Here is a 24,233-nt window from a genome sequence, read left to right as displayed (position 1 = left end):
AAAAAAAAAAAAAAAAAGTCCACCATAAGTGAACTGTGGACATTTACAAAATGAAAAGAGAGACTGATAGGCTATCGCCTGCACGTCTGTCTTCTCCTGACAGGACTGGGAGCCCCTGGGGCCCAGGCTGGTCCTAACTGTGCAACGATGACAAGTCACAGGCAGGGGTACGCATCCTTGTTCACACAGCATGACTCAGAGGCAGTCTCCAAGGGCATTGCCAATCCTACACTCAGGAGAGTCCAAATCTGGGAGTTCCCTGGTGGTCCAGTGGTTAGGACTTGGCCCTTTCACTGACGAGGGCCTGGGTTCAATCCCTGGGCAGGGAACTAAGATCCCTCAAGCCGTGCAGCATCAACAGAAACAAAAGAGTCAAAATCTAGGAATGGAGTGAAGGTCTGAAGTCACCTCAAGGGACAGAGAAGGCTGGTCATTCCCGAGAGGCTACGCTCACTGACCCTAAGTGTCATCACCCCCTTGAAACTAAGCCTGATCACTCCCCTTCACCAAAGGCAAGACTGAGGTTCAAAGGGTCCAGTAATCATCTCTCCGGTGGTGTGAGACAAACCATGTCCCCTGTTCGTGGCTTAAAGCCGCATCTGTGTGTTTGCTCTCAGGGCTGCATTCTGGGCAGGGCTCGGTGGGTGGCTCATTTCTGCTCCACGCGGTGTCTGCTGGAGCAGATCCACTGGCCCAGCCAAGACGGCCCTTGCTGGTGGCCCGAACGGGTGGGGCCTGGTGGGCCTTGCTCTCCAGCGGGGCGGTTGGACTCTCCCCTCGGTGGTCCAGAGCTCCAGGAGAGTGCAGGCAGAAGCTGCCTGGCTTCCTAGGGCTGACTGGAACTGGAACACCTGTATTCTACAGTCAAAGCAAGTCCCAGGACCATGCTGACGTGAGAGGCCGCATGCGGTCCATTTACCCCAATCCAGGCCCACACATCCTGACAAAGCCAGGTGGGAAAGCTGGATGTGAATCAGGGTCGTCTCCTTCCCATGCTCCCCATGCCCTTTCTCCAGGCTTTTGCACAGGTTGCGTGCTCAGCTGGAGACCCTCGTCCAGCCTTGATTTCACAGATTGGCCAAACTTCCGCCCATCCATCAGGAGACATCACACTACCTGGGAGACTTTTCTGAGCTCCAAAGTCCTCCCTTGAATTCACAGGGCAGCCTCTACATCCTTGATCACACTGCACTGTCATTGCTGCTCACCCACCGGCCTCTCCAGTCAGAATGCAAGCTTGCATCTCGCACCCAGGGCCATGCCTGGCACGCGGCAGGTGCTCTGGGGGTATCTGCCCAGTGAGGGAATCCAGAAAAGGGCACGCTGTTTCTACACCACCTCAGAGCCCCTCCCACGTGAACACCGGACTTGTCATGGACCCTCAGATGGAGCTTAGCGTTCAGGATGTTTATTTGGAGGTGCCCTTGAAATTAACACCCATGCAAGGGATGGGAAGGAAACAGGAGTGTATGAAGAAGGTCCCGTGACAGCTCTGACTGGTCCCACGGGGGATCCTAAGCCTACAACAGCCCATCAGCAGAGATGGCCAGACTTTGATATTTTGTGTGGGTAGTCATTGGGGTCACCCCAACAGGGGGTTACCTTGGGCAAGGAGGCTCTCCGCAACAGAGCCCCTGGGGCGGAAGGCTGCGGGCTGTCTGCTTATAGTCCTGCCTGTAGCTGGTGCAACAAATCCATCCGTGAAGGGGGATCTGAGTGGCAGGAGAGCAGTGGGGAGGTGGTGGGCCCTCAGAGCTGCCCAGAGGAAGTGGTTGCCAGTTGTGACCAGTGGCTGCAGTGGGGCAGGGGGGACCTAGAGAGCAGCGTGAGGGAGGCTTTGACTCACCCCCATGCTTGGGGGAGCTGGGAGCTCTGGGCCACGGTCTCCGGGGGACGTTATTTGCTCTGAATACCAGTCTGGGATAGAACGTGCAGCTCTTCTGTGCCAGGCACTGGACCAACGTGGGGACGGGGTGGGGTGTGAAGGTCACTCGGGTGTGGGTCATGGCTCTTTGACCTCCACTCCGTCCTAACTGCCCCACCCCCGTGACCCACTGCCCACACTCCTTCCAGACTGATCCTTCCAAAAGGCAGCTCATACATGCAACTCCTCTGCTGAAAACACACTTAGAATAAAAGCCCAGCTGCTTCTTTGCCAGGGTCTGCCAGGCCCTCTTTGATCTGCCCCACTCACCGTGCCCACCTCACCTCCTAAGCTCTCCCCTGGGTCACCCAGCCCCAGGCCACACCAAAGTAGGTCAGCCGCAGGGCCTTGCTTACTGTTGCCCTGCCTGGAACCACTTTCCCTCCGGATATTCACAGAGGCATTTCCTCTGAATCTATAAGGCCTCAGCTCAAGGTCGCGTCCTCCAGGAAGCCTTCTCTGATTACTCACTTGATGCATTTCTTTTTAAAAATATTTATTCAGCTAATATTTATTGAGCACTCACTATGTCCCAAGCACTTTTCTAGGCGGTGGGGATAGAACAGTGAATTAGAGAGTCCACAGCCTTGCCCTCTTGGAGACAGACAGTCCATACACAAGCGTACATTAAACAACAAAACAAAATACGATTTCTGAGAGTGTCACAGTGCTATGAAAAAGCAAGAGCAAGGGAAGGGGTCAGGCAGAGCAAGGTAGGGGTCCCTGACATCCAAGCTCACAGCGGCCTCTCCCCAACCGCGGTACCGCTCTGGGGACCCGCCCTGGGCACCCGCCCTGGGGCCGCGCGAATGGGCGCGCGGAGGAGGCGCGTCGGTGACACCGGGGCTGCGGTGATGGTTACCTGGGCCCCGCCCCGGGGGCCGGGATGGAGCCCGGGCCTCAGCCCCCGCCCGCGGCCGCGCCGCCCGCTCGCGGTCGCCGCCCTGGAGGCGCGCTCGCTCCCGGGGAGGACGCGCCCGTGCGGGTCACCAGGTGAGGCGGCCGCTGGAGCCATCTCCCGGCCGCGCAGCCTGGGGGCGGGTCCGGTTGAGGCCCCGCCCCCAGGGCAGTCCATAAATGCGCGGGGGCGGGCGGACCCAGCGGTCGGGAGCGCTGCTGGCAGGTGCCCGAGAGAGGTCGGCGCGCCCCGCGTCCCGTCCGCCGCGCGCCTGGGTCGGGCCGGGCTCGGAGCCCCAGCCATGCTGTTCTGGCACACGCAGCCCGAGCACTACAACCAGCACAACTCCGGCAGCTACCTGCGGTAAGGGGCTTGGGCCGGGGTCTGCGGGCCGGGAGCGGGGCGGCCGGGCCAGGGGTCCGGAGCGCCCCCGCTGCGCCCCCGCCTCCCCTCTGTCTGCCCTTGGGGGACTGAGGGAGACCCGCCCAGAGTCCCGCCTGGGACCGACGGACCGACCCCAGCGGGAGCCGACGCTCAGAGTTGGGGACCCCCCCCCCGGGAGGCGGGTTTGCGGAGTCTGGTGCCCGCGGGGGCTGCTTCCCCGACGACCCCGGCGGGCGCAGAGCGCGCATCTCTGGCCGCAGCCTCTCCGGGGCCGTCCGCCTCCCTGTCTCTCCTCTCCCCGCTCGCGTCGGAGAAGAGGAAACTTCCTGCCGTCGGTCTGGAGCCTATCCCGGGGAGTCTAGTTCCCTGCTCTTTGCCCCTCTCCGCCCGGTCCCTCTCCGAGCCTCGCGTCCTCTCCAGTGTCCTTGCTCCGGCCGAGGGGCGAGAGAGCGGCGAGCGCGGCCCTGCGCTGGGCCTCGCGGGCCGGCGGGGGCGGGCGGAGGCTTGGGAGGGACAGGGTCCCCCCTCCCACCAGGTGGTCTTGCGTGTGTAGGCCCGAGGCCCGCACATTGATTGCCCTTGATGGAAATCTTTCTTCTTCTGCAGGGATTTGACTAGTGCTCTTCAAAGGGAAAAGTAAGTCCTGCCTGTCTTGCAAAGTTTTCTCCCCTGTCCCCTTGAAGGAAGTGGCACCTCCGTTAGCTTCAGTTCCTGGAGGATTGTTTTTCCCTGTTGTGCAGCTGGCCGGGTACTAATGGGCGGTCATTTCACTTTCTGAACTCGACTGAACCAGCTGTAGCCTGTCTTTATTTCCATCCTAGTCACAGTTTATAAAATGTGCCTAATTTAACCCAAAGGGCATTTGGTGTGAGCTCAGAGAAAGTGAATTGTGGGACCTAGGTGGGAAGTCGCTGGTACAGGCTGCCCCACAGTGAGAGCCCGTCCTGCATGCTTCATTTCATTTTTATTTTTGGTCCCTAGAAGTTTCAAGTCAGATTGAGCAGTACAGGTGATTTGGAAATCCTGGCTTTTGATAGATATTTGTCCAGTAGTCGTCCCCGAAGGCATCCCCATTTCAGAAGGCAAAGGAGTGATTGGGTTTATGTAATGTGTCTGCTGTGTTTTATCATGGGCCAGAGTGGTAGGGGATGGCAGAAGTCTAGGGTCTTAATTAAGGACTGATGGCTTCTCTGCAGACCATGGTGATGTCACCAGAGGGAGACTTCTCTGGGGGATGTTAAACCCACCGGGAAGATTTTTTTTTTTTTTTGGCCATGCCTTGCGGCTCGCGGGGATCTTACTTCCCCGTGCCCCCTGCAGTGGAAGCGTGGAGTCCTAACCACTGGACCGCCAGGCAAGTCCCCTACTGGGCAGATGTTAATCCCTGGCAGAAGGCTGTGTCTGTTCGCTTACTTGAAATGCTACAATGGGATACATTTATTGTACCGCGCCATGCAGTTTTAGGTGTGATTTTGCCTGAATTTTATAGTTTGTGGCCATTCGGTATGTTGCCATAGATTAGAAATAAGTTTGGAGGTGACCCTGAGTGGAGAAGTGAGTGTATTTAAAACTTCCTGGATACCGAAAATGTCATCCTTTTAGGGAATAATTCTCCTCTTGGGCGGGAGGTGCCCCTGCTCCGGAGATGGGATTTTGGGGAGTACCTTTTAGGAGTTTGGTATTGCATTCAGCGGGGTGAGGTGGGGTGCGAGTTGGGGTGAAAGGTCGTTTGGGGAGCATGGATTAAAAAGCATGTTGGTCCACACTCTTTTTTTTTTTTTGGCCATGCCTAGCATTATGCGGGATCTTAGTTCCCCGACCAGGGATTGAACCCGCGCCCCCTGCAGTGGAAGCGTGGAGTCCTAACCACTGGACAGCCAGGGAGGTCCCCACACTCTATTTTAATTTCACTTCTTGGAAGCTGGGGTGTTCACCCTTGGAGAGGTTGACCTCGGTGAACGCCAAGGTGAGAGTCAGTGAATATGCCTCTGGTCCCCCTGGCTCTAGAGCAAAGGTCTTGTCCTTTTGTTTAGTTTGTGCATTTTCTTTTTGGTCCTCTCCTCACTGAGCGGCACCTCTGCAAGTTGTCTCACCTTCCCAGGTAGCGGCCTGTACTCCCTTCTTCCCTCCTTCTGTTTCATGTCCTGGTGACTTTATTGCTCAGCAAATAAGGATGCCAGGCTTGAAACAAGTTACTGTTGAGTGATGGCTCTTACCCACCCTCCTCCCCGCATCCCTCCCTTTTTTTAAATTTAAAGGCACCAGCCCATGGATTATTAACTTAACGTGGTCTGGGCAAACACAAAATTATGCAATCGCCCGGGGAGCACGCCTGCCTGCTTCTCCCCTGTTCCTAGATAACCTCTTGGGCTGGGAGTGTGCCCCGGTCCGGGCAAAGGAAGGTGTGGGGTGGGAGAGCCAGGGCCATGGATGGTGGCAGGGGTGGCCCCCCCACAGGGGAGGTTTTCCACGTGAGCCCCAAGCCAGACTTTTCCTTCTGAGAGTTGTTGCGACATGTTGGGGTGTGTGCCGGGTCTGTGTTTTAGAGCTACTCGTTTGTGGTGCTGTATGAGGAGCAGATTATACCAGTGACTCTGCTGTTTATATAGTGAAGTGGGGTCAGTGAATCTGATTCAGAACCCAGGATGCTCCGAGGGTAGAGGGTTATTAAGATAAGGGCACGGGCACTTTTTTGGCATGGGTGTCCGTGCCATAATCTGTTCATAATCCAGAGAGCGTAACCAAGTCTCTCCTGCTTTAGGTCCTTCATGTTCTCAAGGATTTCTATTTTCCTTGGGAAGGCACTTAAGAAATACATCCAGAAACAAGTTATCCAGTCCTAGGCTGATTTTTTGGATCTGATGGGGATTTTTGTTTAGAGGTGGAGGAAAAGAATCTTTGAGCATCTCAGTATTTTCCATTTGGGTAAGAAAACTGAACAGAAACCAAGGTCCTTCTTGTTTTGCGTTTAGGAGATATTAGTATGACCCTTAAAATAGGGCTTATGGGCCAGCTGTCCTTTTTTTTTTAGAAGGGTGGAGGGTTGTCTCAGTTTGGGTGGGTGAAGCAGTTTCTCCATTTGCATGGTTTCCAGAGTCCGGAGGACAGGAAATTGTCTTGGTCTGAGAAGTGGCCAATAACTGGGACAGTTTATTCAAAAAGATTAAAAATTTTGTTCGGGCTCTTATTCTAAAAGCCAGACTCTTGTGGATGGCAACCAGGCGGCATCTGAATCAATCTCTCGAAGGTCTTGGCGTGAAAGTAGAATCATCCAGGATTGGTCTCCCTCACTGGAAAGCATCTTAGAGTATCTGTGACACGCGGTGTGGTAGGCTGAACCCGCCTGCTGCGCCATGCTGGGCTGCGTTGCCCTTGACACCAGGGCTGGCCACATGGCCCTGTCTTTGCGAATGGGCTCCTGACCCCTCCCTCCTGTGTTGCAGCGACGTCCTCGCCCTGCCCATCTTCAAGCAGGAGGAGCCCCAGCTGTCCCCCGAGAACGAGGCCCGCCTGCCACCCCTGCAGTATGTGCTGTGTGCCGCCACGTCCCCAGCTGTGAAGCTGCACGAAGAGACTTTGACCTACCTCAACCAAGGTAGTCCTGGAGCACCGGGCCGGGGTGGAGCCTGGGGCTGGGGAGACCGCCCAGGAGTGGGGAGTTGACCTGAATGACCCATTTGGGCCTGTTACCTTGTCAGGGTGGGAGAGTTGGGGTTCGGGAAAGGAGCGCTGGTGTCCTAGCTGCGAGACTTCTGAGCCTCAGTGTTTTCATCTGAGAAATGGACACATCAGCTATGTTTCACTCAGGCCAAATGAGTGAAGGTTCACATTCCTCGTATGGGCCCTCCAGGGAGCAGATGATGCTCAGTGATTGGCAACCATACTTATAATTACTACTTGCTGGGACCACACCCGGTGTCCTTTCCCGGACGTAGATTGAGCACCTTTGGTATACAAGGTCAGCTGCCCTTTCTGGAGCTGCACCCGGCAGTGATGGGAAGGCCCATCCTAACGCAGCCCAGGGGCCGGATTCCACACGTGCCAGGCAGGAGCCCTTTGTGCCCATGGGGACAAGCGTGTCCTGGGAGAAATGGCACGGGCGTTTGACTTTGCTTTCCAGCCCCAGTGCTTCCCAGCTCTTTGACTTTTCCTCTGAGCCTCAGTGTGTTCACGTGTGAAATGAGAAGCGTCATTTTGTGAGGTTTGAGAGGATGAAGGCGTGTGAAGTGCCTGTTCCATTTCTGATGTCCTTTATCAGGACCCGTGGACCAGTGGCCTAACCGATGGTGTTTTTGTGGTTTCTGTATGCTGTGTGCCTGTGTTTATTGCCCTTCCTGTCTGGGTCACCTCAGACGCCCTGGCGTGCAGCGGATTAGTTGCCCCTGTGTTTAAAGTGGGCAGAGCCGAGGGGCAGGGGGATGCAGTACTTTCTGGAAGGGCAGGGGATGACAGTGCGGTTGCAGTTTATCTTCCACGGGCGGCCTCCTTTCTGCAGAACTCTGGCTTCCCGACCTGGGGAGCCAGCCGGGGGCGGAAGTCCAGCCTGACCATCAGGCTTACCTCTGACAGCTCAGCTGGCCAGCTTCTGGGCCAGGGACCAGCTCAGAATCAGCAGGTGGCTCGGCGTTGGCCTGTGGACGTGGCCAGGGCAAGGGCATGCTTATCCCTGTGGGGGGCTCTGGGGCCTCAGCTGGTCGCCAAGCCGAGCTCAGTCGGCTCTCGGGTGCCTGGCTCAGGCCCTGAGATCTGTGTTCCCTTTGCCGAGGCTGGTGACTGCTGACGGCAGGTGAGCTGGCCGTGTGGAAGAATGCCTCTGTGTGTCTGTGCTTGTTTGCGGAATGGCTTTGGCCATTTTCCTTTCTCTTTCACAGAAGGTCAAACGCTACCAACCTATATATCTTGGAGCAGTGGTTTTCCCCTCTGGGCCTCTGCTCTCTTGCCTAAGTGCAGCATGAAGAAACTGGGTGAGGTTTACAGAGAGCTGAGGTCAGGGGTGGTTCTTGTTCCTGGCCCGTCCTGGGGTCAGAGGCCCAGCTGCTGGCCCAGCTCGCCCGCCTCCCCCCTCCCCCATCTCTAAGGCCTTTGACTGCCCCACCTACCTTCTCTCCACCCCATCCCTCCGTTCTTTCAGACAACTTTCAACAACGTTTGGCAGTCAACACACTAGGTCTTTTTAAAAGGGTTATCCTTTGCTAATATAGAGAAGATAAAAGAGGCAGAAAGAGTTGCCCCTGTGTTAATTTAGTGTATTTGCTTTAGGTCTTTTTAGTGCATTTGCTTTAGTGTATTTGCTTTAGGTCTTTCTTTTTTTTTTTTTATATGTTCCTAAAATAAATTTATTTATTTTATTTTATTTTATTTTATTTTTGGCTACGGTGGGTCTTCATTGCTGCACGCGGGCTGCGGCGAGAGGGGGCTACTCTTCGTTGCGGTGCGCGGGTGTCTCACTGCGGTGGCTTCTCTTGTTGCAATGCACGGGCTCTAGGCGCGTGGGCTCAGTAGTTGTGGCTCGTAAGCTCTAGAGCACAGGCTCAGTGGTTGTGGCGCATGGGCTTAGTTGCTCTGCAGCATCTGGGATCCTCCCAGACCAGGGATTGAATCTGTGTCCCCTGCTTTGGCAGGCGGATTCTTAACCACTGCGCCACCAGGGAAGTCCCCACAGGGCTTAATCTTAAACTAGCATTTAAATGTAACCTCATTACTAATGTGGTTGAATATTTAAAATATATTTATTGGTCTTTTAAATTTCTCCATCCGTTAAATTTATGTTCTTTGCACATTTCTTATTGGGATGGTTCCGTCTCACGGATTGTAAGAGCATACCCTAAATGAAGAATATTAACCCTCTAGCTGCCGTATATTGGAAGCAATTCTTTCCCCGACCATTTAACCGTATTTATTTTGTGATAACTATATTTATGGTGTGAGATGTATGTCATGGATAGAAATTGACTTTCAACATCTATTGTCAAGTCTTTAAGTTTTCTAAAATGATTTTCCTTTTATGTTTAGAATGCCTGCCCACCCCAAAATCAGCTTAGTGGTTTCCTAAAGTTCATGTAATGGTTTCTAAATTTTAACATTGCAATGTGCTTGGGATTCTTTTGGAAACGATAATTAGTCATTTAACGATGATTTTGGATTATTACTATATAAAATATATGTATTTCTTTTTTTCTCCCAGCTTTACCAGTGGGATTTATACTTTCATACGTTACATTTGGAGTTTGTGATGTGACGTAAAAGTCTAAGTTTACTTATTTTTCTAAATAGTTGACCTACTAGTTAATGCCTAGTTTACCTCCTATTCTCACTGGTTTAAATGCCACTTTCGAAACATTTAAAAAGCCATATTCTAAACTATGGGTCCAGAAACAGATGTGTAGATGTTTGTCCTGTACACCTGATTGTTGCCCCATTTCTAGCTGAACTAATTGTAGCTTGGAAGTATGTTTCCCTTTTTGGGAGTAGAAGTTCCTTTTATCATTCTTCTCAACCTTTCTCAGTCACCTATTCTTATAGATGGATTTTACAACCATTGAATCTTCCTTCTATACTTTTTAAAAAAATATTTATGAGATCATATACTTTATAAAGTTGTTTCTTACTTTTATTAAACTATTCTTGTAATATTTTCTATTATAGAACCTCTTAGACATCATTTAAAATGTCTGCGTAATATTTCACTATTTTCTTTGATTGTTTAGGACTGATTATTGTCTTAACTGCTGGGATGAAATATACAATGTAATTACTTGAGTGTCTGTCTCCCATAATAGAATGGAAGCTCTGTGAGGGCAGAGCCATGTCTATGTTTTTAACATTATATCCCAAGTGTTAAGCTTGGTGCCTTGATAGTAGATGCTCTGTAAATATTCAGAAAATTTAAAAATAAGCATGATTTATTTTATTTCCATTTCACTTTTCTCTCTCTTCCCCTCTCTCTTTTTTTTTTTGTTGCTATTATCAGTAATGCTGTACTTGATATCTTTTTCAATGTACCTTATTTAAAGTAGCTTCTATGCCTGTGTCATATGACAAATAAGCATCACTTTAAAAGAAAAGGAGCTTTGGCATATCAGTCAACAGTCAAAACCTTTCTGTTTAATTAAAAAGTTTGCTATTAAGTGTTTAATGTTTATTGCGTTGGCTCTCTGATGTTTAGGGCACTATTTCTCTGAGGCCATCCCATGTCTTCTTTCTTGTAATGATGTGTTTAAGGTTCTCCAAAGACATGGAAGGGATGCTGGATCTGTAAATGAAAAAGTCATTTAAACCATGGGATGCTCATTTTTCAGTGCAGTGTCAGACCAGTGCCCTCACATCATGGCTTGGATAAGGTGTGTTCCTTGTGGGTGTCTTATCACCAAGCCCAACGGCTAGTTTTGGATACAGTGAAAATGGTTTGAGAACCAAAGTACGTGCTCTTCCCCTGAAATGGAGTCCTAAGGTGAAGGGGTAGACAGCTGTTGAATGGAAGTCTTCAAACTCCCAGGCCAATCTCTTTGTCAGTGGCCGAAGGTCACTGTGGAGACATGTTTCCTGAAGGCTGGAGCCGGAGGCAAGGGATGAAGTAGGTAAGGTGGTGGGAGAGTCAGGGAGATCAGAAGAAAGAGGACCCCAGGCAATCTGTGTAGGCAATTCTGGCTTTGAGATAAGAACAGCTTTGCAAGAATGGCTTGTTATGGAGAAAACTTTGGAATTTCCTACCAAAGCAACTCTCCGATCTTAAATATAGTGATGGATTTTTCCAACAGTCTTATGTTCATTCATTCATGGAATAAAAACTTCCTGTCCATTGGAAAGAGAGGATGGTTCAGGGAGAGAGAGAAAAGCCACGTGCAAAGGCAAGAACGGGTAGGGTGTGGGTGCAGTTAAAACACACTGTTTTTGAAGGATCCTAAGCAATTCAGTATGACTAGGGTTTGGAACTTGAGGAGGAGTATGAATGTATATGGCTGGAGAGGTAGACCAGATAGCCAAGATCTCCCGCTGCCTTGCTGAGTCTGAGCTATTGGGCAGCCCTCCCTGGGTACGTCCTTTAAACAACCTCCCAGTGCTTCCAACTCCTCATGTGTAAAAGGAAGGAAATAGAATCCCTACGAAGTACGTGCTACTATGTAGCTAAAATAAGTTAATGCAGGAAGAGCACTGAAAACAGTGTGTGGCACTTTATATGAACTCACATATTAGCTATTATTAATAGTAAAGTGGATACATGTTTCCCCTAGTCCTATTAGGAAGTTAACATGGCCATGAAATTGGGACCTTGATGTATTTTATTTTAGTTTATTTTTTGCTACTTTAATCCTTTCTTTTCCTAATTGAAAGATTAACACAGGGTTGGTTCTAGAACTAAGAATTGTACCTCTTAGAACTGAAAGGTGGTAGCTTTGGAAGAGGTTAAAGGTAGGAAGGCCTGCTGACCTTTTCTGTTAGTTCTTCATTCACTGTACAACCAGATAATAGACGTAACCTGCAGGAGACATTCCTAGGCAGGATGTTAAAATACTGTCTTTAAAATAGTGATCACAGGGGCTTCCCTGGTGGCGCAGTGGTTGAGAGTCCGCCTGCCGATGCAGGGGACACGGGTTCGTGCCCCGGTCCAGGAAGATCCCACATGCTGCGGAGCAGCTGGGCCCGTGGGCCATGGCCGCTGAGCCTGCACGTCCGGATCCTGTGCTCTGCGGCGGGAGACACCACAGCAGTGAGAGGCCCGCGTACTGCAAAAAAAAAAAAAAAAAAAAAATTGTGATCACAGAAAGCGCTGGACCCCTACAAGATGTGAGTTGTTGTGTTAGAGATTACTCTAATTGCAAGGTGAGGACCCTAGCCTTTAGAATTCCCAAAGCACTTTATGGTATTCTTCATTTATTTATTTAGGCTGCACAGGGTCTTAGTTGCAGTGTGAGGGATCTCTAGTTGCGGCACACGGGATCTAGCTCCCTGACCAGGGATCGAAATCGGCCCCCATGCATTGGGAGCACAGAGTCTTAACCACTGGACCACCAGGGAAGTCCCTGGTATTCTCTTGAGTAATTCCCCTAAAATGTATTATTCTCATTTTACAGGCCGAGAGGGGTGAAATCTGGCATGCTTGGGGGGAGTGGTTGGGCATTGATGTGACCGTAAAGGGAATTCTGGGAGGGGCAGGCACCCGCTTTTCCTAGGGCTCCCTACAGGCAGGATTCTAGGCTAGCACTTCCAGGGTTCCATGCCTGCCGCCTGGAACGCCTGGTGCAGCTCTGAGGGGCCGCGTAGGAGCCTTGCAGGGAAGAAGGCCAGGAAGGAGCCGAAATGGAGCCGGGAGAAAATGCTTCCTTGAACAACACCCAAAACCCTACAGTTTCTCCTACTCCACCCCCGCTCCCCATGCCTCCGCCCACCGTGACCTGAGGGAATGGTCAGGAGATAAGAACTCCCAGCGGGAAATCTTGTTTTCCCAGATCCTAGAACTGAGGCAGCTTCTGCTCTAGGGGGATCGCTTAACCTCTCAAATCCTTGGGCTCCTCACCTGTGGAATTGAGCCGGGTAGCATTTCGTGCGTTGCCTTGAAAATTAAGTGAAGAACAGATGTCTGGCAAATGGTACGCCGCATAGTTTCCCCTCTCCCCAGTTATATCAGTGACTCTGAATTTAAGGAATGAGGCAAAAGATTAGTTACTTTGTTTGTTATCCTTCCTCCTTAGCTGAAGTTTTCTTTCCAGATTAATTTTTAGCCTGAAGTTTGGGAATATAAACTGAGGAAACCAAATGACCCTTACATACATTACTTTTTTTTTTTAATGCTTTCTCCCTTATTGTTTGAGTGCAAAAGTAGCACATACTTCTTGTTGAACAGAACAGCCAAACAGTACAGAAATTTGTACTCTAAAAAGCTTCCCATAATCCCACTTCCCAAAGTTTTCTTAGTCATACATTAAATGTATGTCTAATTATATAGGTGCACACACATACGCACTTATAGGAATGTGTGTCTCTGTAAGAGAAATGAGATAATATTATGTGTACTGTTTTAGCAACTTTGTTCCCCCCCCCCCAACCAAACAGTGTATCCTCAAAGTCTTTCCATGTGGGTACATTAAAAACAAACAAACAAAAAAGCTGATCTTTACTGGTTACATTGTGATCCATTGTATGGGTGTTGTGTAATTTGTTCTCTTGAGGAACATTAGGCTTGTTTCCCTTTTTTTCATAATTACACCCAGCACCCCAGTGATCATCCATGTACACATATCTTTGTGCTTAAACAGGAGTGAGAATATCTGTAGCATAAATATCTAGAAATAGAATGGCTGGCACAACATTTTGATAGCATCTGCCATATTGCCATGCAATAGAGTCAATGGAGTTGTACCAATTTGTCGTTTTACGAACAATAACTATCTGAATAATTGTTTATTTCCTTCTTATTCACCATTGCTCTTCCATCCCTACACACCTGGAACATAAACTCCCAGAGGGCAGAGACCTGGGTATCTTGTTCACTGCTAGTCCTAATACAGTGCCTGGCTCACAGAACTTCTTTGAATGAATGGAGAATGTCCATTTTTCTATCCTTTTGCCAACACTTTTTAACCTTTGGTAATTAGTGGGGAAAATATAAGGTATTCCTCAATACTTTCCTCACTTCCTCGATGCTGAATATTTTTTCATATTTGATTTGATTGTTTCTATGCTTTTTTGCCTTTCATCTGATTTACCCATTTTTCAAGTGGGAGTTTTCATCCTTTTTAATTTATTTGTAAGGGCTCTTTGCATATGTGGGATAATGTGTTAGAAATATTTTCCCACGCTTTCATCTATTTTATTCATTTTTCTTTCATTTGTTTGCTTGTTCTTTATTTTACATAATAAAAGTTAATAAATTTTTATGTGATCAGGCTTATTGGATTTTAATGTTTCACATCCCATTTGGGAAAGGCCTTCTGCACTTTAAGATCTTAATAGTATTCACCTGTGGTTTTTTTTTTTAATTTTTAAATTAAAAAAAATTTTTTTTTTAATTTAAAAAAATTTTTGGCCACACTGTGTGGCTTGCAGGATCTTAGTTCCCTGACCAGGGATTGAACCCCAGTCCCAGCAGTGAGAGCACCGAGTCCTAACTACTGGACCTCCAGGGAATTCCTTTTTTTAAAAAATTAAAAAAAATTTTTTTTATTCACTTGTTTTTTAGAAATGTCCTCCTCCCCCACCCCCAAACCTGGGTCTTTCATACTTTGGCACTTATTGTGGTATGGAAGGAATGAGGTGGGAATCCAACCATCATATTGCCCCCAAATAACTTACTGAACAGGGAACTTTCATTTGGTAGAATATGCAGCCATAAAAAGCATGAAGTAGATCCTTATGTAAAGCCATGAAGGATATCCAGCGTGTGCTATTAAATTAACAAAACAAAACAAAACAAACTTTCTCTTTGTTGGTAACACCAATTAGGATAATGCTGTTAATTATCCGTTCTTAGAAACTTGGTGGCAGATTGAAAGCCAGGAATTTTGGAGCTGGATACACCCATGTTTCAATTCCTGGCTCTCTGTTCTTTCCCAAGTTACCGAACCTGTCAACTGTGTTTTCTGTAAAATACAGAACAACTTCAGGTGTTGTCTTGAGAATTAACTGAGGTATTGGTTATTGTTGTTTGTTTTTGCTGTGCCAGGATACTTTATTTTGGCTCCATAAAATTTGGAAATGTTTCCTCAGCAAAGGATTTTATAAACCACACAACAAAGCTTAAATAAAAAACCCAGAAATTAAGGAACAAATGTTTTCCCAGATGTCAACTCCTCATAATTCATTTATGAATTCATCAGCTAATAAAAATACTAAGAAGTGAGCTGGGGTTTTGGTTATTGATTTGGTTTTATTATTTCTTTGTTTTTTTTTTAAATAATTTTTTTTTTAACATATATATTTTTAAATTAATTAATTAATTTTATTTTTGGCTGCGTTGGGTCTTCGTTGCTGCTCACGGGCTTTCTCTAGTTGCGGCGCATGGGGGTTACTCTTCATTGCAGTGCGTGGGCTTCTCATTGTGGTGGCTTCTCTTGTTGCGGAGCACGGGCTCTAGGCGCACGGGCTTCAGTAGTTGTGGCACGAGGGCTCAGTAGTTGTGGCTCATGGGCTCTAGAGCGCAGGCTCAGTAGTTGTGGCACAGGGGCTTAGTTGCTCCACGGCATATGGGATCTTCCCGGACCAAGGCTCGAACCCGTGTCCCCTGCATTAGCAGGCGGATTCTTAACCACTGTGCCACCAGGGAAGTCCCTATTTCTTTGTTTTTAAGACCGACATTTATTGAAATAAATAGGAGCTTCCTTGTACAGATTTCTTATCACAGCTCAGCATAGAGAAATGATTTTTAATGTTTCAAAGGTCTCCTGGTCGTGTCACATGTCAGTTATGCTTTAAGCAATGGTGGACTATTTAATTAAATTAAGATAGAATACTTAGACAATCTAATTCCACGGGGTCCAATGAACTAGGAATGACATATTCTTAAGAATTATGTAAGGGGATTCCCTGGTGGTCCAATGGTTAGGACTCAGTGCTCTCACTGCCAGGGCCCCAGGTTCCATCCCTGGTCAGGGAACGGAGAACCTGCAAGCTGTGTGGTGCAGAAAAAAAAAAAAAAAAAAAAAGAATTATGTTAAAAATTAAAGAAAACCAGACAGCTCAAGGTAAGGAATTTAATGCTTTTTATGTATGGGAAGATGCAAGAGTCTGGGCTGATTGAAATCATTCCTTTGGTATGCACCTTAGCTACCTAGGGTCAGTATCCTATACTTTCTCACCCTGAGTCTCCTCGGGGTGCATCATTGGGGGGTGACTGCAGTGGCTGAGGCTGCAACATCCTTTGTTTACTGACGGCAGGCAACATTTCTTCATAGGCCTCCAGAAACACTATATTAGAAATTATATGAGAACAAATGCAGCATCAGTGAAGCCACACATTAAATAGAGTTGACCTCCATCGGGATTAATTTAAAGAGAAGACACATCAGCTGTCCTGCCGTGCTGGTATGTGTTCAGAGGTTGGCTGCTGTGAATCTGAATCCAGCCTCCACATTACCCTGAATCATTGTGCTTTTCCTTTTGCTCCCCTGGGGACCTGATGACGCAGGGATGTCCCGATCTGTTTTCAATGGAGGTTTTATTATTTTTCAGGCATTGTGAGGCCAAAAGATAAGGAGACATTACCATGAGAAAGACAGTTTGTTACTCATGGTTCCCACGTGGAGGGCCTTAGGGAGAGGCACCAGGGTCAGTCAGGAGGCAGAGGGAATGAGGGGAGAATATGGGCGAGACCCTTCCTGGTGGTCTCTAGGGGAAGGAATGGGTGAGGCAGAGAAAGCAGGTTTAGAATTGGCTCTGGGGCAGAAAGGCTGTCCCTAGGTGTCTGGTACCCACCCAGCTCTGGAGTGATTAGGGCAGGGGACTGGTGGAGTGTGACGTTCTGTGAAAACCTGATAGAGCAGGGCATGGACTGGAGTATGGACTCTAGGTTAGTTTGCATATGAAAAGCATACTCTAGGCTAGTCATTTACTATCCCTAAGAATTGGCCAGCCCTGGGAGGGGCACCCTACCCAGGGTTCACAGGGCTCCAGATGTCAAAGCATCAGAAACCCATGGTTCATTTAAAATTACCGGACCTTCTTGGGCACTGCCTTGGGCTGCAGGTTGAGTTACAGGCACAAAGGGACCACTTGGGAAAAGCTGGATTTCCTATTCTGTTTTAAAAATTTCTTTTGGCCTTGTCGCACAGCTTGTGGGATCTTAGTTCCCCGACCAGGGGTTGAACCCACGCCCTTGGCAGTGAGAGCGCAGAGTCCTAACCCTGGACCGCCAGGGAATTCCCTGGATTCCTCATTCTAAGTCAGCCATTTTTACTTGTGAGTGTTTTCCCCCCTTCCGATTGAGCTTTCTCTCAGGCTATACAACCATCAACAAACTCTCTTTCCTTTGTTTTTCCCTAATTGAAGTATAGTTGATTTACAATGTTGTGTTAATTTTTGCTGTACAGCAAAGTGATTCAGCTGTACATATATATACATATATTCTTTTTTAAAATTAATTAATTAATTAATTTTTGACTTCGTTGGGTCTTCGTTGCTGTTCACGGGCTTTCTCTCTGGTTGCAGTGAGCGGGGGCTACTCTTCGTTGCGGAGCGCGGGCTTCTCATTGTGGTGGCTTCTCTTGTGGAGCATGGGTTCCAGGCACGCAGGCTTCAGTAGTTGTTGCACGCGGGCTCAGTAGTTGTGACTCACGGGCCCTAGGGCGCAGGCTCAGTAGTTGTGGCGCATGGGCTTAGTTGCTCCGCGGCATGTGGGATCTTCCCGGACCAGGGATCGAACCTGTGTCCCCTGCATTGGCAGGCGGATTCTCAACCACTGCGCCACCAGGGAAACCCCTCTCAAGATTTTTTAAGGAAATATTTAAGTTAATAGCATCACTGAGTCTCTTCAGAATGACCTGTGACTGATGACCTTGGTCTGCGTTTTCTTTCTTTATTTTATTTTATTTCTTTTAGATTTTTTTTTTTTTTTTTTGCGGTACGCGGGCCTCTCATTGCTGTGGCCCCTTCCGTCACGGAGCACAGGCTCTGGACGCACAGCCTCAGCGGCCACGGCTCACGGGCCCAGCCGCTCCGCGGCATGTGGGATCTTCCCGGACCGGGGCACAAACCTGCATCCCCTGCATCGGCAGGCGGACTCTCAACCACTGCGCCACCAGGGAAGCCCGGTCTGCGTTTTCTGACTCACAATTTTGGCTGATGCCAAGTTGCCATCATTCATGTAATCGCTCAAGAGAGCAGGTGAGGTTATCATCTTCAGAGGTTTTAGCTGACTTGCTGTATCATTGCCCTCCCGTTCCCTTTCTGTGAAGTTTTCCAGCTCTTTCTGTGTTTTTTCCTCTCTCCCATCCTTTCCGTCCCTTTAGAATACGTTCTACATTCTTCCGAGACATCTTTATGACGTTTTGGGCCCCAGTCACTTGGGACTGGAAGGACTTTTTTTTAATACTTATTTATTTGGTTGCACTGGGTCTTAGTTGCAGCAGGCATGCTCCTTAGTTGCGGCATGTGAACTCTTAGTTGCGGCATGCATGTGAGATCTAGTTCCCTGACCAGGGATCGAAACCGGGTCCCCTGCATTGGGAGCATGGAGTCTTAACCACTTTTAAGGGAAGTCCCGGGACTGGAAGGATTTTGATGCCTCTGCCAGTGACTGTGTCTGGCCTTCCAGACGAGCCATCATCACTCCATGGAATGAAATTTTGGGGGACCTGCTTTCTATTCTCAGTCAAGGTGCAAAGGTGGACCTAGTCGCATCTTTATTAAGTGCTTCCAAGCATTCAGAAACAGTTTGTAACGTCCAAGGACTTTCCCCTGCTGCAGTGGACTTGAGGGCTTCTGGAACGAGTGTAATCTGCTAACCGACGACACACTCTTCAAAAGCGCCTTTTGCTAGTTTGATTCCTGTCACCCCCCACCCCCCACCAAAGTACCTTGGCTTTTTACTGTAAAAATAGTCAAAGCAGCGCACACCAAAATTTCCAGGGGAAAATCAAATGCACTTGCGCTTGGTGCCCATAATTTGGACAACTTCATAGGAACACTTCTGATCAGAGCAGCTCTGCCCCTGGTCAGTGGCTTGGGGGCTACAACTGCCTGCCTGGAGCCTTGAGTGTCGTACTCCTAAACCAAACATGGGCCTGGCCACCAGGACAGACCATCAGTTTGGGGGAGGTGGTATCAGGTTTAATTGACTTCACTCTGGTCACTGCACAGGTAGGAAGGGTTATACTTTGTATGGCATTGTGGGAAGATAATTAAAAAAACTTTTTTTATTGAAATGCAGTTGATTTACAATGTTGTGTTAATTACTGCTGTACAACAAAGTGATTCAGTTATATTAATATATACATTCTTTTTTTAAATATTCTTTTCCATTATGGTTTATCATAGGCTATTGAATATAGTTCTCTGTGTTATACAGGAGGACCTTGTTGTTTATCCATTGGGAAGATAATTTAAGTGCCAGGTCTATAAGTGGGTCTCAAAAAATGTTATTTCCCTTCTGCCACCAAATTTGGCTGACTGGAGGGAAGGGGGCAGGAAGGAAGGTCAGGAGTAGATGGGCCCACTTTGCTCTGTGTAAATCAGCTCCTGAGTTAGGTTTCAGGGACCACTGAACTATGGTTAGAATCACTACTTAGAAGAATGTGTCTAAAACAAACATATGGTTACCAAAGCGGAAAGGAGGGAGGAGAGGGATAAATTAGCAGTTTGAGATTAGCAGATACAAACTACTATATATAAAATACGTAAACACTAGGGACCTACTGTCTAGCACAGGGAACTATATTCAGTATTTTGTAATAAACCATAATGGAAAAGAATCTGAAAAAGAATAGATATATAAGGGCTTCCCTGGTGGCGCAGTGGTTGAGAGTCCGCCTGCTGATGCGGGGACGCGGGTTCGTGCCCCGGTCCGGGAGGATCCCACGTGCCGCGGAGCTGCTGGGCCCGTGAGCCATGGCCGCTGAGCCTGCGCGTCCGGAGCCTGTGCTCCACAGCAGGAGAGGCCACAACAGTGAGAGGCCTGCATACAGCAAAAAAAAAAAAGAAAAAAAAAAAAGAATAGATATATGTATAACTGAATCACTTTGCTGTACAGCAGAAACTCACAAAACATTGTAAATCAACTATACTTCAATTAAAAAAAACGTGTACAGATTCTCTGCTCTGAATGAGGAAGGGGTTTTGTGTCTTGTTTTAAAGGAACTGCTGTACATGAGTAGGTACCGTGATCTGTCCAACCCCTTCCTTTCCCAAGAAGAGGAAGAAGCCCAGAGGAAAGGTGGAATGTTCCCGGGGCAGGCGTGAGCCCCGGGCTGGACAGATCTGGAGTCTGTCGAGGCCACAGGGAGAGGGGGAAATGCTTCTTTGTGTCAGTTAAGAGCTGGTGTCCCTACCTCATTCTTCTCCAGACTCTGTGTCCCTCTCACAGTTCTCCATGGGATACTCTTCCTTGCAAGGCCCTCCAGCAAGGAAACCTATCGTTTGGGTGGATTGGTGTTGACTTGGTTGGAGGCCAGAGGTGGACAGCTGGCCTCCCTTCCCCCCTTCTCCTTTGCCCCTTTCCTGATGGGGAAAGAAAGGTCTGGAGGGTGGACCTGACTTATCAGCGTGTGGAGTGCATTTCTGACGGTCCCTTAGAGAGCAATCCTATCTTCTCTCCAGGGTGGCTCTGGGGCAGTGTTTGGGCCTCAGACCACCAGCATCAGTCTCCTGGAGTGAGTGCTTCCTTCCGTGTTAGAGCTGGGAGGGGCAGGGATCCGTTTTCGCCAGGCACACCTGTGATCGATGCTTAGGTATTCTTGGGTTTGAGAGCCACTGCCTTGAGTATACTGCTGTTCTCCACCTCTTCCAGAAAGAGAGACCCGGACCTTGCGAGGACAGGGTGGGCCCTGCCCCACTCATGGCTCTGTGCTCTGCAGGTCGGGGAATCCCTTGTGCCCAGCCAGTTGCTCTGTGCTCAGGCAGACTTGGGAGGTTCTTGACCTTCCTTATGTGGAGAACATGTGGTCTCCATCCAGTGACCAGTTCTCAGTCACTTCCATTGGATGGTTAGGGGACCCTATTTGTCTTGAGTGGGAAGGAGAGACCATACATGCTCTGGGAATTCACAGAGGTGGACCGGAGGAGATTCCTAAGTATTAGGGCTGGAGGGGGCCTAAGATGCCATCTCTGATGTCCTGCTACTGAAAATGTCCATGGACCAGTGTCACCTGAAAGCTGGTTAGAAATGCAGAATCTGGGGTCTGCTGCAGGACACCTAAATCAGATCCTGCATTTTCCTGCAAGTGATTTATGAACATTTTGAGAAGCTCTGATCTAGCCTGTCCACCCCGCATCCCACCCCCCTGTATCATATAGGTGGTAAATGGAGGCCCGGAGAAGCTGTGTGACTTGCCTCAGGTGACAGAGTGGGATTTCCATCTGGTCTCTCTCTTTTTTGTTTCTTTTGCGGTACGCGGGCCTCTCACTGTTGTGGCCTTTCCCATTGCGGAGCACAGGCTCTGGACGCGCAGGCTCAGCGGCCATGGCTCACGGGCCCAGCCGCTCCGCGGCATGTGGGATCTTCCCGGACCGGGGCACGAACCCGTGTCCCCTGCATCGGCAGGCGGACTCTCAACCACTGCGCCACCAGGGAAGCCCTGGTCTCTCTCTTTTTAAAGTTGCCTTAGAATGCAATGCACATACCATATACATTCACATACCTGTTTAAGTGTACAGTTCATTGTTTTTTAGTTTAGTCAGTTAAATTTGTTAAACCATCACCACAACTAATTTTAGAGCATTTTTGTCCCCCTAAAAGAAACGCTGCACCTAGTGGCAGTCAGTCTTCATTTTCTTCCTCTCCACCTGCCGTCCCCCCACTCTCCAAGCCCTAGGCAACCACTAATCTGCTTTCCATCTATGAATTTGCCTATTCTCGCATTTAATCGGTCTCATGCAAAGGGTGGTCTTGTGGGACTGACTTCTTTTACTTAGGATAAGGATTTCAAGGGCTATCCACAACGTAGCATGTATCAGAACTTCCTTCCTTTCTGCTGCTGAATAATATTCCATTGTGCGAACGTACCTCATTTTATTTACTCTTTAGTGGATAGACATTTGGGTGGTTTCCACTTTTGGGCTGTTATGAATGTACTGCTATGAATCTTCAGGTGCAAGTTTTTGTGTGGACCTGTGTTTTTATTTCTCACGTGTATGCACTTAGGAGAGGCATTTCTGGGTCTTATGGCTACCGTGCGTTTAGCTTTATGAGGGCCTGCCAGGCTATTTTCCAAGGCAGCTGCACGAGTTTACATTGTACCAGCAGTAGAGGAGGGTTCCAGTTTCTCCACATCTAGCGCTTTTTATCGTCCATCGTTTTGATGGAATAAAGCGTGGGGTGATGGAGGCCTCTTCAGCCATTTGCCGGCCTCAACAGAGCAGGTGACCTCAAGGCAGGATTGCTGCTGGGTCTCAGGAGCAAACTGAAGCCAGAGAGGCTCCAGCGCTGTGAGGATGCTCTGAGGGTCTGTCTGCCTTATGCTGTCTGTGCCCACCAGCTTCCCTGTGTCCATGGCCAGAGGGCAGACGGTGAAGCCGCCAGACGCCCCTGGATCACAGGTCCTCAGCCCACCCCCCCAGAGGGGCTGCTGCGCCCATGCCCTGGTTCCAGAAGGGTAGATCAGATGCTCACCCGAGAGCTGCATCAGTGTGGCTGCCCCCCCCCCCCCCGCCCCCCGCCCTTGCCCTTTCTCCGCTCTAAACAGAACCTAACGATGGAGCACTTCCCTGAGATGGTCGCCAGGTGCCCACTCTCCTGGGTGGCCTGGGGGGAGGCTTCGGCTGCCTTGGGGCTGCTCTGACAAGCCCAGTCTGCCCCACAGTGACTGCCCCAGGGTGTCCTCCACGTACCAGAGGCAGAGACCGAAAACGGGGCTGCCCGGGGCCAGACAGTGGTGGTTGGAATATGATCGACCGGGAGGGTCTGGCTCCCGCTTTCAAGATCAAGGGCCTGCGAGCCTGTGAACAGCCCTAGCCACGGCACATGGTTCCTGCTGGACTGAGCATGGAGGGAGATGCCCGAGTGAGTCACAGTTCTGACCTTATCTTAGAGATTTGCTTTTCTACCCTGTGCTGTCCTTTGTGCTACTAACTCACCTGTGTACACCCCTCCCACCTGTGTAGGAGGGTACCTGTTTCTCCACATCCTTACCTGGACTCTATATTATCAGCCTTTTGAATCTTTTCTAAGAGGCACAGAAAATAAGCTCCTGATTCTGATTTGCATTTCCTTCTTTTCCATCATGAGAAAATGAGTGACACTGAGACAAGCCCTTTGCATTCCTTTTACTTTTTAAAAAACCGGCAGTTTATGTCCATTGCCCATTTTTCTCCTGCCCTTTTGCGTGTCGAGCTGCAAGGACCATGGTATTAGGTTGAACCGAATGCAGTTACCATTTTGTTTTGTTTTGTTTTTTTCATAAGTAACTGCTGCATTTTATTTTTTATTTATTTATTTCTTTAAACATCTTTATTGGGGTATAATTGCTTTACAATGGTGTGTTAGTTTCTGCTTTATAACAAAGTGTAAGTCGTAACGGGTTGCCGATCTGCAGTTTCACGTTATTCATTTTCATAGATTAAGGATTCAGTTTAGCAGGGTGGCTGGATAAAAGTTCATCGTGTAGAAAGTAGTGAATTTCCTGTGAACCAGCAACAACCAAGCGTAGAATGAAACAGGGAAAAGAGATAACCATTCCTAGTACTGAGAGCAAATCAAACAATTTTAGAAGATGCTAATCAAGTGTCTAGGGGTCTAGACACCCCGGATTCGGAATCAGCCAGCAGTGCCTACGAGCGTGGGTCCCAGTTACGTCTACCATTCCCCAGTTCTGGGTGGGGCTGGAGGATAGGAGCATTTTGCATTTTGGGGAACAAGGAGAGACTAATTGAGACTTAGTCTAAATTAGAACTCCTACTACTGCTAGTTCCTGCTTACTTTTTACCCATCTTTTCATAACGTGAACATCTTGTATAAACACGGTACGGTGATTGAAACCAGGCAATTGCGTGAGCATGATTCTGTTACCTCTTCTGTGTCTTCATTTGAATTTTATCTGTTCCTCCACGATTGTCCTGTTTCTGTTCTGGGTTCCAATCCAGGATCCCACATGGCATTTTGTTGTTATATCTCCTCCAATCTGTGATAATTTCCCAGACTTTCTTCTTCTTCCATGACCTTCAGGCTTAAGAAGTGGTTACCGGTTATTTTGTAGCATGCCCCTCAATCTGGGTTTGTCTGATGTTTTTAGATGTTGATGTTGAGATTATTGCCTTTTGGGGTTGAGGTGACATGACGCCCCTGCCAGGGCATCATACTGGGGGATCATGACACCGATATGTCTTACTGCTGATGGCATTAACCTTAATGATTGAGGGGTGTCTGCCAGGCTTCTCTGCTGCACA

The 24,233-nt window shown here is 48.6% G+C and overlaps 1 protein-coding gene across 5 annotated transcripts in view; it reads left to right on the top strand.

Annotated features, from left to right (window-relative positions):
* Nucleotides 1–3,039: 3,039 nt before the first annotated feature.
* Nucleotides 3,040–24,233, top strand: part of TFCP2L1 (transcription factor CP2 like 1) — a 61,982-nt gene continuing 40,788 nt past the window's right edge. For 4 of the 5 annotated variants that reach the window (XM_067742180.1, XM_067742182.1, XM_067742178.1 and 1 more), the window contains exons 1-3: nucleotides 3,040–3,185; nucleotides 3,813–3,842; nucleotides 6,650–6,801. In XM_067742180.1, coding sequence (XP_067598281.1) covers nucleotides 3,124–3,185; nucleotides 3,813–3,842; nucleotides 6,650–6,801 — 244 coding nt within the window. In that variant the 5' untranslated portion in view covers nucleotides 3,040–3,123. The remainder of the gene's footprint in view (nucleotides 3,186–3,812; nucleotides 3,843–6,649; nucleotides 6,802–24,233) is intronic. The other variant, XM_067742179.1, reaches the window with a different exon arrangement.

The sequence above is a fragment of the Pseudorca crassidens genome, chromosome 6 (genome assembly GCF_039906515.1).
Source record: "Pseudorca crassidens isolate mPseCra1 chromosome 6, mPseCra1.hap1, whole genome shotgun sequence".
NCBI lineage: Eukaryota > Metazoa > Chordata > Mammalia > Artiodactyla > Delphinidae > Pseudorca > Pseudorca crassidens.
Note: the sequence above shows the minus strand (reverse complement) of the source record. Positions and strands in the feature narration are given on the sequence as shown.